This window comes from Oncorhynchus keta, chromosome 9 (assembly GCF_023373465.1).
Source record: "Oncorhynchus keta strain PuntledgeMale-10-30-2019 chromosome 9, Oket_V2, whole genome shotgun sequence".
Lineage (NCBI taxonomy): Eukaryota > Metazoa > Chordata > Actinopteri > Salmoniformes > Salmonidae > Oncorhynchus > Oncorhynchus keta.
Genome location: NC_068429.1, coordinates 19,836,662 through 19,851,661, shown reverse-complemented (window position 1 = coordinate 19,851,661; position 15,000 = coordinate 19,836,662). Strand labels below are relative to the sequence as shown.

The following is a 15,000-nucleotide window of genomic DNA, read 5'->3' as shown; positions in this document are numbered from 1 at the left end:
GTCTGAAGACCATACTTAGGCTCCTCCACATGAAGACTGACCAAAACGGGCAACAAATTTAAGCACAGGGCAGGAACCTTTCGCTGACAGCATCCTACATCTGACAATATTTACACACACTGACTACATCAAAAAACCTACACCAGACATGCCAATCTTACCTAAATCTGCACAGTTGGCATTAGGATCTGTTTAAACATTTCATAAACAGACAGATGACTGTTTATGTAGAGGTTCTTTCATCTTATTCTTCTCTCTGTGAGGGAAGCATGCAGTCACGCATGAGCGGAGGATGGCTTTTTAAATTGCATATGCTTCACATGAGCTCGGAACGGGAAAGAGAGAGGAAGAGGGGTGGAGGGGTTTGCGTGTCTGGCTCGCTGCCAGTTGACAGCTCAGCTGGATATCAGTGAACACTACAAACCCCCCTGCCTAGCAGCGTGTCACTTTGAGACAGTTTCTGTGGTAGAAAGTTTATTCAACCTCTCTCTCTCTCTCTAAAGGCACAGGATCGGCCATCCGTTCAGCTATTTCATCAAGGGACAGGCAGGTTATTGTTATGACGCGGCCTAGGCCACGGTGAGATCTCTAATGAACAGCTTGATACGGAGAGGAATTCTACAACTGCTTTCAGCCCTCAATTAATTCTGCTGTCAAAACAAATGAAGGCCGGCGCTGTTCAGACGCCCCATCTGGACACAGGGGTCGGGGTCACCGTTTGTATACACACAAACACACCCCTTTGTGTTGCCTACCTGATGTGATGGGCTGGGCTGCAAGCCACAATGGAAAACACTATAGAAATTGTAAGATTTCTCTTGCTTACCGTAGCATGTCATAGTTTACACAGAGTCACTGTTGAGCTCTTCATCCCCAAAAGAGCTCGCTTCTGGCTGCTTAGTTCAGTCTGTAGCCTAAACACAGCAAAGAGTCTGTGTGTGTGTGTGTGTGTGTATACGCGTGAGTGTGTATGCATGAGAGTGAGTGAGTATGCGTGTGTGTGTATGCGTGTGTATGCGTGAGTGTGTATGCGTGTGTATGCATGAGCGTGAGTGTGTATGCGCGTGTGTGTATGCGTGCGTGTGTATGCGTGAGCGTGAGTGTGTATGTGTGTGTATGCGTGAGTGTGTATGCGCGTGTGAGTGTGTATGCGCGTGTATGCGTGAGCGTGAGTGTGTATGCGCGTGTATGCATGAGCGTGTATGCGCGTGTATGCGTGAGCGTGAATGCGCGTGAGTATGCGTGAGCGTGTATGCGTGAGCGTGTATGCGCGTATATGCGTGAGCGTGTATGCGCGTGTATGCGTGAGCGTGTATGCGCGTGTATGCGTGCGCGTGTATGTGTGAGCGTGTATGCGCGTGTATGCGTGAGCGTGTATGCGCGTGTATGCGCGTGTGTGAGTGTGTATGCGCGAGTGTGTATGCGCGTGTATGCATGAGCGTGTATGCGTGAGCGTGTATGCACGTGTATGCGTGAGCGTGAGAGTGTATGCACATGTATGCGTGAGAGTGAGCGTGTATGCACGTGTATGCATGAGCGTGTATGCACGTGTATGCCTGAGCGTGAGAGTGTATGCACGTGTATGCGTGAGCGTGTATGCACGTGTATGCGTGAGAGTGAGCGTGTATGCGTGAGTATGCGTGAGTATGCGTGTGAGCGTGTATGCGTGAGCGTGTATGCGTGCACGTGTATGCGTGAGCGTGTATGCGTGAGCGTGTATGCGTGCATGCGTGAGTGTGTATGCACGTGTATGCGTGAGCGTGTATGCGTGCGCGTGAATGCGTGAGCGTGTATGCGTGCGCGTGTATGCGTGAGCGTGTATGCGTGAGCATGTATGCGTGAGCGTGTGTATGCGTGAGCGTGTATGCGTGAGCGTGTATGCGTGAGCGTGTATGCGTGTGTGTGTGTGCGCGTGTATGCGTGAGCGCGCATGCGTGAGCGCGTATGCGTGAGCGTGTATGCGTGCATGCGTGAGTGTGTATGCGTGAGCGTGTGTATGCGTGAGCGTGTATGCGTGAGCGTGTATGCGTGCATGCGTGAGTGTGTATGCGTGAGCGTGTGTATGCGTGAGCGTGTGTATGCGTGGCGTGTGAATGCGTGAGCGTGTGAATGCGTGAGCGTGTATGCGTGAGCGTGTATGCGTGTGTATGCGTGCGCGTGTATGCGTGAGCGCGCATGCGTGAGCGCGTATGCGTGAGCGTGTATGCGTGAGCGTGTATGCGTGAGCGTGTATGCGTGTGCGTGCGCGTGTATGCGTGCGCGTGTATGCGTGCGCGTGTGCGTGAGCGTGTATGCGTGCGCGTGTATGCGTGCGCGTGTAGGCGTGCGTGAGCGTGTATGCGTGCATGCGTGTATGCGTGAGCGTGTATGCGTGAGCGTGTATGCGTGAGCGTGTATGCTTGAACGTGTATGCGTGTGCGTGTAGGCGTGCGCGTGTAGGCGTGAGCGTGTAGGCGTGAGCGTGTAGGCGTGAGCGTGTAGGCGTGAGCATGCGCGTGTGTATGCGTGAGCGTGCATGCGTGCGCGTGAGCGCGTATGCGTGAGTGTGTATGCGTGCGCGTGAGTGTGTATGCGTGCGCGTGAGTGTGTATGCGTGCGCGCGTGAGTGTGTATGCGTGCGCGCGTGAGTGTGTGTGTGAGTGTGTATGCGTATAGCAAAGCCGCCCTGACCCTGTACTGGTCTGCATGGTGTCACATGCTAACTGGAATGTCCGGCCTGACCTGCCTACCTTTACAGCAGATTACAGCTACTGAGTCTGATGGCCTTCTACCACCTTTTGTTACTGTTCTCTCATTGGCTAAATCTCTCTTATAGGCCTGTCCCCATCTTAAAAGACAAGAAGTCACTTTAAAGAAAGTTACCCTAAGTGACCACTGATACAGGGTCAGATTCAGGCATATTGAAGGAGTAGGTACAGTGGGGCAAAAAAGTATTTAGTCAGCCACCAATTGTGCAAGTTCTCCCACTTAAAAATACGAGAGGCCTGTACTTTTTATCATAAGTACACTTCAACTATGACAGACAAAATGAGGGGAAAAAAATCCAGAAAAATCACATTGTAGGATTTTTTATGAATTTCTTTGCAAATTATGGTGGAAAAATAAGTATTTGGTCACCTACAAACAAGCAATTCTTCTGGCTCTCACAGACCTGTAACTTCTTCTTTAAGAGGCTCCTCTGTCCTCCACTCGTTACCTGTATTAATGGCACCTGTTTGAACTTGTTATCAGTATAAAAGACACCTGTCCACAACCTCAAACAGTCACACTCCAAACTCCACTATGGCCAAGACCAAAGAGCTGTCAAAGGACACCAGAAACAAAATTGTAGACTTGCACCAGGCTGGGAAGACTGAATCTGCAATAGGTAAGCAGCTTGGTTTGAAGAAATCAACTGTGGGAGCAATTATTAGGAAATGGAAAACATACAAGACCACTGATAATCTCCCTCGATCTGGGGCTCCACGCAAAATGATCACAAGAACGGTGAGCAAAAATCCCAGAACCACACGGGGGGACCTAGTGAATGACCTGCAGAGAGCTGGGACCAAAGTAACAAAGCCTACCATCAGTAACACACTACCCCGCCAGGGACTCAAATCCTGCAGTGCCAGACGTGTCCCCCTGCTTAAGCCAGTACATGTCCAGGCCCGTCTGAAGTTTGCTAGAGAGCATTTGGATGATCCAGAAGAAGATTGGGAGAATGTCATATGGTCAGATGAAACCAAAATATAACGTTTTGGTAAAAACTCAACTCGTCGTGTTTGGAGGACAAAGAATGCTGAGTTGCATCCAAAGAACACCATACCTACTGAAGCATGGCGGTGGAAACATCATGCTTTGGGGCTGTTTTTCTGCAAAGGGACCAGGACGACTGATCCGTGTAAAGGAAAGAATGAATGGGGCCATGTATCGTGAGATTTTGAAAACCTCCTTCCATCAGCAAGGGCATTGATGATGAAACATGGTCATCTTTCAGCATGACAATTATCCCAAACACACGACACGACCAGGCAACGAAGGAGTGGCTTTGTAAGAAGCATTTCAAGGTCCTGGAGTGGCCTAGCCAGTCTCCAGATCTCAACCCCATAGAAAATCTTTGGAGGGAGTTGAAAGTCTGTGTTGCCCAGCAACAGCCCCAAAACATCACTGCTCTAGAGGAGATCTGCATGGAGGAATGGGCCAAAATACCAGCAACAGTGTGTGAAAACCTTGTGAAGACTTACAGAAAATGGTTGACCTCTGTCATTGCCAACAAAGGGTATATAAAAAAGTATTGAGATAAACTTTTGTTATTAACCAAATACTTGTTTTCCACCATAATTTGCAAATACATTCATTCAAAATCCTACAATGTGATTTACAATTACATAAGTTGCCGCTAACCACTGAAGTGCTTCACCAGTCATACACACTAGCACATGTGTAATACATTGATCTGTAGACGTGATTAGCCTATCATGGCAGGTGTGTCTGTGCGTATGGGGAATCTTACCTGGTCTCTCTTTGCCCGTTCCTTTACTGTCAGACAGTTTCTGTATCAAGCCCTCCACAGAGGTGTTCTCCATGTTCCTCTCAAACTCTATACGGACCTGCAGAGGAACAACAAACACACAGGGTCATGAGGTGCGCTTCGTTTAACTTGGGTTTGCACTTTTGGGATGATGCCATTGGTTCCATTGTACAGGGCAAACATGCTGTAAATCAGCTCAAGCTCAATCAGCCAAGCTCAATCAGCTCAAGCTCAAGCATTCTGCAGCTCAAGCCAGACCCAGGTCTGGCACCAGTACAGTGAGACCCAGGTCTGGCATCAGTACAGTGAGGCATCAGAATGGATTAGCCTACATTATGGTAGAGTGGCAGACACTTGGAATCAGACACACTTTAACTGGTGCGCCGAGGGCCCTCTCCCTTCTATCTGGTGCTGTGGGCTGGTCTGACAGTCACTGGGCTGGGCTTAGCTGCTGGGCTGAGCTGCTGGACAGTCATTGAGTCCATTGAGGAATCACAATGTGGTAGGACCACTGGGAGGTACTTCTGTGATTAAAACATGGCGCAGTGTGTATCTGCTGTGTGTGTGATAGCTTGTGAGAGTGACAGCTCATGTCCTTGGGGACTGCTCTCTGGGTGCCTCGTTTTTAGAATACTCAGGAGGATTGACAAATGCAATATGGCTTTGTGCTTTTCACTGTATACTCCCTCTAAAAATTTTATTTAACCTTTATTTAACTTGGAAAGTCAGTTAAGAACAAATTCTTATTTACAATGACTGCCTACCCCGGCCAAACCCGGACGACGCTGGGTCAATTGTGCGCCACCCGATGGGACTCCCAATCACAGCCGGTTGTGATACTGCCTGGAATCAAACCAGGGTCTGTAGTGACGCCTCTTGCACTGAGATGCAGTGCCTTAGACCCATGCGCCACTCAGGAGCCCCTAAAGGACTAGACTACTTTACTACAAACTATTCTCTGTACAATGTGTCTCTAAGGCCTGTGGAGACTGGCTTACATAATGGTATGGTTTTATTGTTGTGGACAGAGCGGTCTCCTGATGCCCTCTGGGTGCTATCACAGGAAGGATGGTGTTTGTTTACTTTGGATGTTAGTGGCGTGTGTGTTAGAGTGTGAGTGTGTGTCTGTTGGGGGAGAGGGACCAGATAGATGACAAACAGGGACCGACTGGCTGTGCCATCTCGCCAAACGATTCAGATGTGCGTGATACGCTGTTGTGTTTACAGTATGTCCACTCACTATCATAAAAACACACAGTGGCAGCTCCCCCAACCCCTCCAGCAAGGCAAGGTGCAGTAGCCCCCTACGCCTCGTGGGGGGATGGGGGTTGGGGCGTGGGCTGCCGTGGCAAGGTAGAATGCTCACTCCAACACACGCAATCTGTCAGGTGCTGCAGCCAGCCAGCCGCTTGCTGCATCCTGCTGCCATGAGGGAACGTGCTGTGATGTCATCACCTGCCTGCGTGTCTCACACACACACAACAAGTTCCCCCTCTTCCTACTACATTCCCCCTCTCCTCTGCCTCCAGTCTTCCCCCTCTCCTCTGCCTCTCCCTCCCCTCTCTTCCCCCCAGTCTTCCATCATCTTTCTCCCTTCGCTCTCTTTTCCCGCCTTCCTCCCGTCTCCCCACGCAGTCTCTCTATACCTCCTGTTCTCCTCCCTCACTCCCATGCAGGTCTCTCCCCCTAAACTTCCTCTCCTCCCTCATGCTGTGGTCTTTAGTGGTTTTCATTCATGTCCAGACTAGAGCAGAAAGAACAAGAGAGAAGAGAGCTAGGCTAACGAGATAACGGAAGAGCCATGCAGACTGCCAAGCCACTGTTTAGACCCTAGACCCAGACCTAAACCCAGCCCCAGGCCCATCCTCAGTCCCAGCCCCAGGTTAACATAAAACTACACTTCAATGTCCAATAGCCAAACAGTGTGTTTGCCTGGCCAGATTATGTATCTATGTGTGCGTCAATGTGTGTGTGTGTGTGTGTGTGTGTGTGTGAGAGAGTGTGTGTGTGTGTGTTTGAACAGACAGTTTGACCGTTTTGCTCGCATGAGTTAAAGTATCTCATGATAAGCTGTAGACCACACTATCTACCAAGAGAGTTTATCTGTATTTTTTTGTAGCCGTCTACATACCACCACAGACCGATGCTGGCACTAAAACCTCACTCAATGAGCTGTCGTCCGCCATAAGCAAACAGGAACATTCTCATCCAGAGGTGGCGCTCCTAGTGGCCAGAGACTTTAATGGAGGGAAACTTAAATCAGTTTTACCTCATTTCTATCAGCATGTTAATGTACAACCAGAGGGAAAACAATTCTAGACCACCTTTACTCCACACACAGAGACATGTACAAAGCTCTCCCTCGCCCTCCATTTGGCAAACCTGACCATAATTCTATCCTCCTGACTCATGCTTACAAGCAACAATTAAATCAGGAAGCACCAGTGACTCGGTCTATAAAAAAGCGTTAAGATGAAGCAGAATTACAAGACTGCTAAACTACAGGACGGTTTTTCTAATCACAGACTGTAACATGTTCAGGGATTCTTCAAATGGCATTAAGGAGTACACCAGATCAGTCACTGGCTTTATCAATAAGTGCATCGAGGACGTCTTCCCCACAGTGACTGTACGTACATACCCCAACCAGAAGCCATGGATTACAGGCAACATTTGCACTGAGCTAAAAGGGTAGAGCTGCCGCTTTCAAGGAGCAGGACTCTAACCCGGAAGCTTATAAGAAATCCTGCTATGTCCCCCGATGAAACAAACATGCAAAGTGTCAATACAGGACTAAGATCGAATCGTACTACACCGGCTCCGACGCTCGTCGGATGTGGCAGGGTGTGCAAACTATTACAGACTACAAAGGGAAGCACAGCCGAGAGATGCCCAGTGACACGAGCCTACCAGGCGAACTAAATTACAGATGATGCAATCTCTATTGCACTCAACACTGCCCTTTCCCACCTGGACAAAAGGAACACCTATGTGAGAATGCTGTTCATTGACTACAGCTCAGCATTCAACACCACAGTACCCTCCAAGCTCATCACTAAGCTAAGGACCCTGGGACTAAACACCTCAGGTGGTAAGGGTAGGTAACAACACATCCTCCACGCTGATCCTCAACACTGGGGCCCCTCAGAGGTGCGTGCTCAGTCCCCTCCTGTACTCCCTGTTGACTCATGACTGCACGGCCAGGCACAACTCCAACACCATCATTAAGTTTGCTGATGACCCAACAGTGGTAGGCCTGATCACCGACAGCGATGAAACAGCCTATAAGTTGGAGGTCAGAGACGTGACCGTATGGTGCAAGAACATCAACGTCTCCCTCAACGTGATCAAGACAAAGGAGATGATTGCGGACTACAGGAAAAGGAGGACCGAGCACGCATCCATTCTCATTGACGGGGCTGTAGTGGAGCAGGTTGAGAGCTTCAAGTTCCTTGGTGTCCACATCACCAACAAACTAACATGGTCCAAGCACACCAAGACAGTCGTAAAGAGGGCACAACAAAACCTATTCTCCCTCAGGAGACTGAAAAGATTTGGCATGGGTCCTCAGATCCTCAAAAGGTTTTACAGCTGCACCATCGAGAGCATCCTGACGGGTTGCATCACTGCCTGGTATGGCAACTGCTCAGCCTCCGACCGCAAGGCTCTACAGAGGGTAGTGCGTACGGCCCAGTACATCACTGGGTCCAAGCTTCCTGCCACTCAGGACCTCTATACCAGGAGGTGTCAGAGGGTAGTGAGTATGGCCCAGTACATCACTGGTTCCAAGCTTCCTGCCATTCAGGACCTCTATACCAGGAGGTGTCAGAGGAAGGCCCTAAAAATGGTCAAATACTCCAACCATCCTAGTCATAGATTGTTCTCTCTGCTACCGCACAGCAGAGGTACCGGAGAGACAAGTCTAGATCCAAGAGCTTCTACCCCCAAGTTATAAGACTCCTGAACAGCTAATCAAATGGCTACCCAGACTATTTGTATTGTAAGGTCTACACCTGTTGTATTCCGTATATGTGACAAATCAAATTTGATATGGATAGACAGATTTAAGTGTGTTGATGTGCTTGGACAATATGGATTATTTTAAGTGACAGTGTGTGTACAGTGCAATGTCGGTGTATAGTACATTGACAGTGTGTATATTTGTTAGTCTATAGTGCTGGTACATTAGGTGTATGGTGTATGGTGTGTGTGTGTGTGTGTGTGTGTGTGTGTGTGTGTGTGTGTGTGTATGGGCCGAGTTTGCGTGTCTGTGGTCTAACTGATGAAGCAGTGTCCCCCCTCCCTCCCTACTACTTGGCATGGTGCTCGCTTGCTCACACAGCCTGGTTTAAAAGGGTATTCATCATTACGTGGGCTTCCTGCGCACACTTTGCCAGCTGTTTGGGAGACCACTCACCCACCTTTAGGCTCTATTTTACTAAAGCCCAGCCAGGCTAACACTAAACCATAGGCTGCGTTCCAAATGGAACCATATTCCCTATAGACAGCCCTATGGGTCCTGGTCAAAACCAGGGCATATTATAGGAAATAGGGTTTGAGAGAGACAGGCAGTGCTGTCTTTCTCCTGTTCAGATGCATGGTAACACTGGAGCTTTAGAGCAGAGAGTGGGGCTGTGGCTCCCCCTGTGGACACTGCTGGGACTGCAGCAGCAACACACAGTGGAGCAGTTTCTTTTTCGTTGTCTATTCTGTCATGTAGTAAAACATCTAGAATATTTGTAACAGAACAATATCTGAGAGAACAATATCTATGTATACTGAAGATGAAAAAAAAAAGTGATAATATAATGATGGAAGTGGAAAGATGAACATTGTAATGATCAGTGAGTTATGTACAGCAGAAGTCCAGTAACATATCCACACAGAGCGAGATGCCTAGTCAGTTGGCATGCTGTGCCTCTGACTGTATGTTGAAGGTGTTTTCGATTGGTCGAGAGAGAGTTTTGATCAGTTTTTAATTGTTTGCGATAAATGGCTGAATGGAAGGTTTCCTGGTTCTCAGTGAAACTATTAGAGTGATCAAAGACTACACTAATTCATCTGACACACAGTGAACCCACTGAGCACTGGGACAGGACACACGCCCCACCCCATGTTTGTGTGCGCACATGTGAGCGTCTGCGTGTGCATTCGTGCAGTGTGCATTCGTGCAGTGTGCATTCGTGCAGTGTGCATTCGTGCCGTGTGCGTGTGTGTGTGTCTGCATGTGCATTCGTGCAGTGTGTGTGTGTGTGTGTCTGCGTGTGCATTCGTGCAGTGTGTGTGTGTGTGTGTCTGCGTGTGCATTCGTGCAGTGTGTGTGTGTGTGTGTCTGCGTGTGCATTCGTGCAGTGTGTGTGTGTGTCTGCGTGTGCATTCGTGCAGTGTGTGTGTGTGTGTGTGTGTCTGCGTGTGCATTCGTGCAGTGTGTGTGTGTGTCTGCGTGTGCATTCGTGCAGTGTGTGTGTCTGCGTGTGTCTGCGTGTGCATTCGTGCAGTGTGTGTGTGTGTGTGTTTGTGTATGTGTGTGTGTGTGTGTGTAGACTCACCTCTCCGATCTGAACGTGTGTCTCGTCAACAGACTGCGTGTATGACTGAATTATATCCTTCATGTGGACGATGTGGCTCTCCTCGATGTCCTGAAACTTCTGGAACACAGAGAGAAAACATACAGGAGTACATATGCAGCACATAATCCATTTCCCCAGAACAAAACAAATATGCCAGTAGTAGACTTCGGACCTGGAGTTTTCCCTGACCTGATCAGGAACAACTCTGGACATAAGCTGTCATCTATTGAACTAGAACAAAGAGTTTCTGGCCAGGCCAGGAAACCTCTGGGCTCTATCATGGGGAAGGACTTCAGAGAGTCCAATGTGTACAACAGAACATGTGCACCGTGTCCAATGTAGGAGAAACACTGGGCGGAAAGATCAGTCTTGAATTGATAAAAACACATGTATACATTTCCCTAAAAGAGAGACACTTCTCCTTTGTGCCCTAACCACTTCCTTCCTGTGTGTAGTCTCTATTTGGGTGGTCTAGAAACGAAGGCACACCAGCACACAGATCCCACTGCAGCACAAGGTGCTAATTATCCAGGGTGGGCCAGCCATGAGATACACAGAGCAGGGCTCATCTCTGGGCTCTGGAGCTGTCTGTGTGTGTGTCTGGGCTCTGGAGCTGTCTGTGTGTGTGTGTGTGTGTGTGTCTGGGCTCTGGAGCTGTCTGTGTGTGTCTGGGCTCTGGAGCTGTCTGTGTGTGTGTGTGTGTCTGGGCTCTGGAGCTGTCTGTGTGTGTGTGTGTGTCTGGGCTCTGGAGCTGTCTGTGTGTGTGTGTGTGTGTGTGTGTGTGTGTGTGTGTGTGTGTGTGTGTGTGTGTGTGTGTGTGTGTGTGTGTGTGTGTGTGTGTGTGTGTGTGTGTGTGTGTGTGTGTGTGTGTGTCTGGGCTCTGGAGCTGTCTGTGTGTGTGTGTGTGTGTGTGTGTGTGTGTGTGTGTGTGTGTGTGTGTGTGTGTGTGTGTGTGTGTGTGTGTGTTTGTGGGCTCTGGAGCTGTCTGTGTGTGTGTGTGTGTGTGTGTGTGTGTGTGTGTGTGTGTGTGTGTGTGTGTGTGTGTGTGTGTGTTTGTGGGCTCTGGAGCTGTCTCTGTGTGTGTGTGTGTGTGTGTGTGTGTGTGTGTGTGTGTGTGTGTGTGTGTGTGTGTGTGTGTGTGTGTGTGTGTGTGTGTGTGTGTCTGGGCTCTGGTGCTGTCTGTGTGTGTGTGTGTGTGTCTGGGCTCTGGAGCTGTCTGTGTGTGTGTGTCTGGGCTCTGGAGCTGTCTGTGTGTGTGTGTGTGTGTGTGTGTGTGTGTGTGTGTGTGTGTGTGTGTGTGTGTGTGTGTGTGTGTGTGTGTGTGTCTGGGCTCTGGAGCTGTCTGTGTGTGTGAGTGTCTGGGCTCTGGAGCTGTCTGTGTGTGTGAGTGTCTGGGCTCTGGAGGTGTCTGTGTGTATGTCTGAGCTCTGGAGATGTCTGTGTGTGTGTGTCTGGGCTCTGGAGCTGTCTGTGTGTGTATGTCTGAGCTCTGGAGATGTCTGTGTGTGTGTGTCTGGGCTCTGGAGCTGTCTGTGTGTGTGTGTGTCTGGGCTCTGGAGCTGTCTGTGTGTGTGTGTCTGGCCCTGGAGCTGTCTGTGTGTGTGTGTCTGGGCTCTAAACGGTGGTGTTTACTCCCATCCAAGGCTGGCCTTGGCTGGGGAGAGTTTGGGGTAAACCAAGGAGAAGGACTATAAATAATCACAAGCTGGAAAATCACAGCGTGGATAGAGAGAAAGAGGAGTGTGCCTGACTGCATAAACACACACACACGGATATAGGCAATCTCTTACACACAAACATCCATGATTGCTCCAACAAACACTACCACAGCTAGTGTACACACTCAAACACGAGACACACAGAGTACATTCACAGGCGAGCACACTTGCGTAAACCCCAACATTCACATCAGCTTACAGTCAGGCCAACCGCCAGGCCAACCGCCAGGTCAACCGCCAGGCCAACCGCCAGGCCAACCGCCAGGCCAACCGCCAGGCCAATACACAAACACAAGTGATTTCACAGAAGACATGTGCACCCGTGCCATGTTTAGAACTCATGTTCACATGCTGAATTTGAGAGGAGCCATAGACTGCTGTTGTCTCTGGGGGAAAACAGAAAATCTGTCCTAACTCAAACCAGTTTGTCTGTGTGGATCACTAAAGTGCAGGATACGAACGGTCAAATTCTGTTGTCTGATTTGCATTTAGAGTTTATCTAATCAGTCATTCAGATGGTTCCAATCAGAGTTTTCCACAATGATTTTGTTGGTGAGGAAATAACACAAGCTGAGACGATGCCGAGCACAGAACACACACAGCATGGAATACTGAGCGGTAAACACGCACACACAGCATGGAATACTGAGCGGTAAACACGCACACACAGCATGGAATACTGAGAGGTAAACACGCACACACAGCATGGAATACTGAGCGGTAAACACGCACACACAGCATGGAATACTGAGCGGTAAACACGCACACACAGCATGGAATACTGAGCGGTAAACACGCACACACAGCATGGAATACTGAGCGGTAAACACGCACACACAGCATGGAATACTGCATGGAATACTGAGCGGTAAACACGCACACACAGCATGGAATACTGAGCGGTAAACACGCACACACAGCATGGAATACTGAGCGGTAAACACGCACACACAGCATGGGAATACACGCACACACAGCATGGAATACGGTAAACACGCACACACAGCATGGAATACTGAGCGGTAAACACGCACACAGCATGGAATACATGCACACACAGCAATACTGAGAGGTAAACACGCACACACAGCATGGAATACTGAGCGGTAAACACGCACACACAGCATGGAATACTGAGTAAACACGCACACACAGTAAACACGCACACACAGCATGGAATACTGAGAGGTAAACACGCACACACAGCATGGAGCATGGAACTGAGCGGTAAACACGCACACACAGCATGGAATACTGAGAGGTAAACACGCACACACAGCATGGAATACTGAGAGGTAAACACGCACACACAGCATGGAATACTGAGCGGTAAACACGCACACACAGCATGGCTGCACACACAGCATGGAATACTAAACACGCACACACAGCATGGAATACTGAGCGGTAAACACGCACACACACAGCATGGAATACTGAGCAGTAAACACGCACACACACGCACACACGCACACACAAGCCTTAAAACATGCACACAAAGCTAGAGTATAATACCAACACAGAAACACATTGTCCTGTGGAACTAGAAAGTGGATGGAATACCAACACAGAAACACATTGTCCTGTGGAACTAGAAAGTGGATGGAATACCAACACACAAACCCACACCTGTGCAGTTTCAGCCATCTTCTGTTCAAACTCGGACTTGGCTGTGGCATATTTTTCCACAAAGCACTTGTAGGTTTCCGTGGCTTTCTTGGCCTTCACTCCAGCCTGCAGAGATCAGAGACAGACAGACAACAGGAAAATGGCCATCTGTTTTCACATGTCACCATCAGCCTCAGTCACACAGTCCTCTATGGAGCACCAGATCTCACCCGAGCAGACACCCATGTGATTCAGAAACAGATCGAGGAAAAAAATATACATTTATTCTGGCATGAAGTACTACTACTCATCTACGTAATGACAGACAGGTGATAAGATATGGAGATACAGAGAACGGGATAGTGATAGGTCATCTACAGCTGTACCTGTGATCTCCCACCTCATATCTCTCTGTGTTGCTCTCTCCTAGTGTAGTTTAGTCTAGTGTACAGTACCTTCTCCTAGTGTAGTTTAGTCTAGTGTACAGTACCTTCTCCTAGTGTAGTTTAGTCTAGTGTACAGTACCTTGTCCTCATCTCTCTGTGTTGCTCTCTCCTAGTGTAGTTTAGTCTAGTGTACAGTACCTTCTCCTAGTGTAGTTTAGTCTAGTGTACAGTACCTTCTCCTAGTGTAGTTTAGTCTAGTGTACAGTACCTTGTCCACATCTCTCTGTGTTGCTCCCTCCTTGCGGAGTCTCTCCTGCTCCACAGTTTTGGCGTTGTAATTCTCCTTGGACTTCTGTAAGGCTACTCCGGTGGTCTGTATGGTCTGGACTGATTCCAGCGTGGACGCCACCTCCTCCTTGGTCTGAGTAGGACAGAGGAAGACAGCAACCATTGAAACAAACACATTCATTTTACTGTCCTTGTATGAAAAGCCCATGATTGAAACCACTAAATGGAAGCAAAGATCATTATAAATGGTAGAAAGTAGCTTAGCTAAAATGGCAACTTGACATTCTGTGTGTGTGTGTGTGTGTGTGTGTGTGTGTGTGTGTGTGTGTGTGTGTGTGTGTGTGTGTGTGTGTGTGTGTGTGTGTGTGTGTGTGTGTGTGTGTGTGTGTGTGTGTGTGTGTGTGTGTGTGTGTAAGCCTTTTTTGTTATGCTGAAAGCTCAAACCCAACTCTGCTAATTCACAGGTAGTGTTTGGTTAGTTAGACCTGCTGACACATACATGCCATAGGAGGTGAGGCTCCGCTGGTTACTGCAGGCAGGATAGAGAACACACACATTCTCTCCAGAATCCATCAGTAGAATCACTCTACAGAAACCCTTCCCCATGGCAGTGACTGAAAGAAGTCTACTTTATTCAGCTCCAGAGGGTAAATATAGGTTATCACTAGCAGCAGCCTACACAGGCAGAGCACAGACACCAGCAAGGACAGACTAGTTGATGCAGCAGGTAACCTAGTGGTTAAGAGTGTTTGGCCAGTAACCGAAATGACGCTGGTTCGAATCCCCGAGCTGACGGTGAAAAATCTGTCGATGTGCCATTGAGCGAGGTACTTAACCCTAATGGCTCTTATAAGTCGCTCTGGATAAGATGATCTGCTAAATGACTCAAATGTCAAATGTAATGCCTACAGGAACAA

At 48.8% G+C, this 15,000-nt stretch overlaps 2 protein-coding genes across 11 annotated transcripts in view; both read right to left on the bottom strand.

The window, feature by feature from the left end:
• The window catches only part of LOC118373188 (transportin-1), a 426,516-nt gene that overhangs the window by 254,237 nt on the left and 157,279 nt on the right, over positions 1–15,000 (bottom strand). The window lies entirely within an intron of this gene.
• The window catches only part of LOC118378758 (F-BAR domain only protein 2-like), a 120,487-nt gene that overhangs the window by 43,577 nt on the left and 61,910 nt on the right, over positions 1–15,000 (bottom strand). For all 9 annotated transcript variants that reach the window (XR_008143019.1, XR_008143020.1, XM_052525440.1 and 6 more), the window contains exons 5-8: positions 14,064–14,216; positions 13,431–13,535; positions 10,063–10,161; positions 4,496–4,592 (exon numbers count right to left, since the gene is read on the bottom strand). Coding sequence is in view for 7 of the 9 variants with exons in the window: in XM_052525440.1 (XP_052381400.1) it covers positions 4,496–4,592; positions 10,063–10,161; positions 13,431–13,535; positions 14,064–14,216 (454 nt within the window). In the remaining 2 variants the exon portion in view is untranslated. The remainder of the gene's footprint in view (positions 1–4,495; positions 4,593–10,062; positions 10,162–13,430; positions 13,536–14,063; positions 14,217–15,000) is intronic.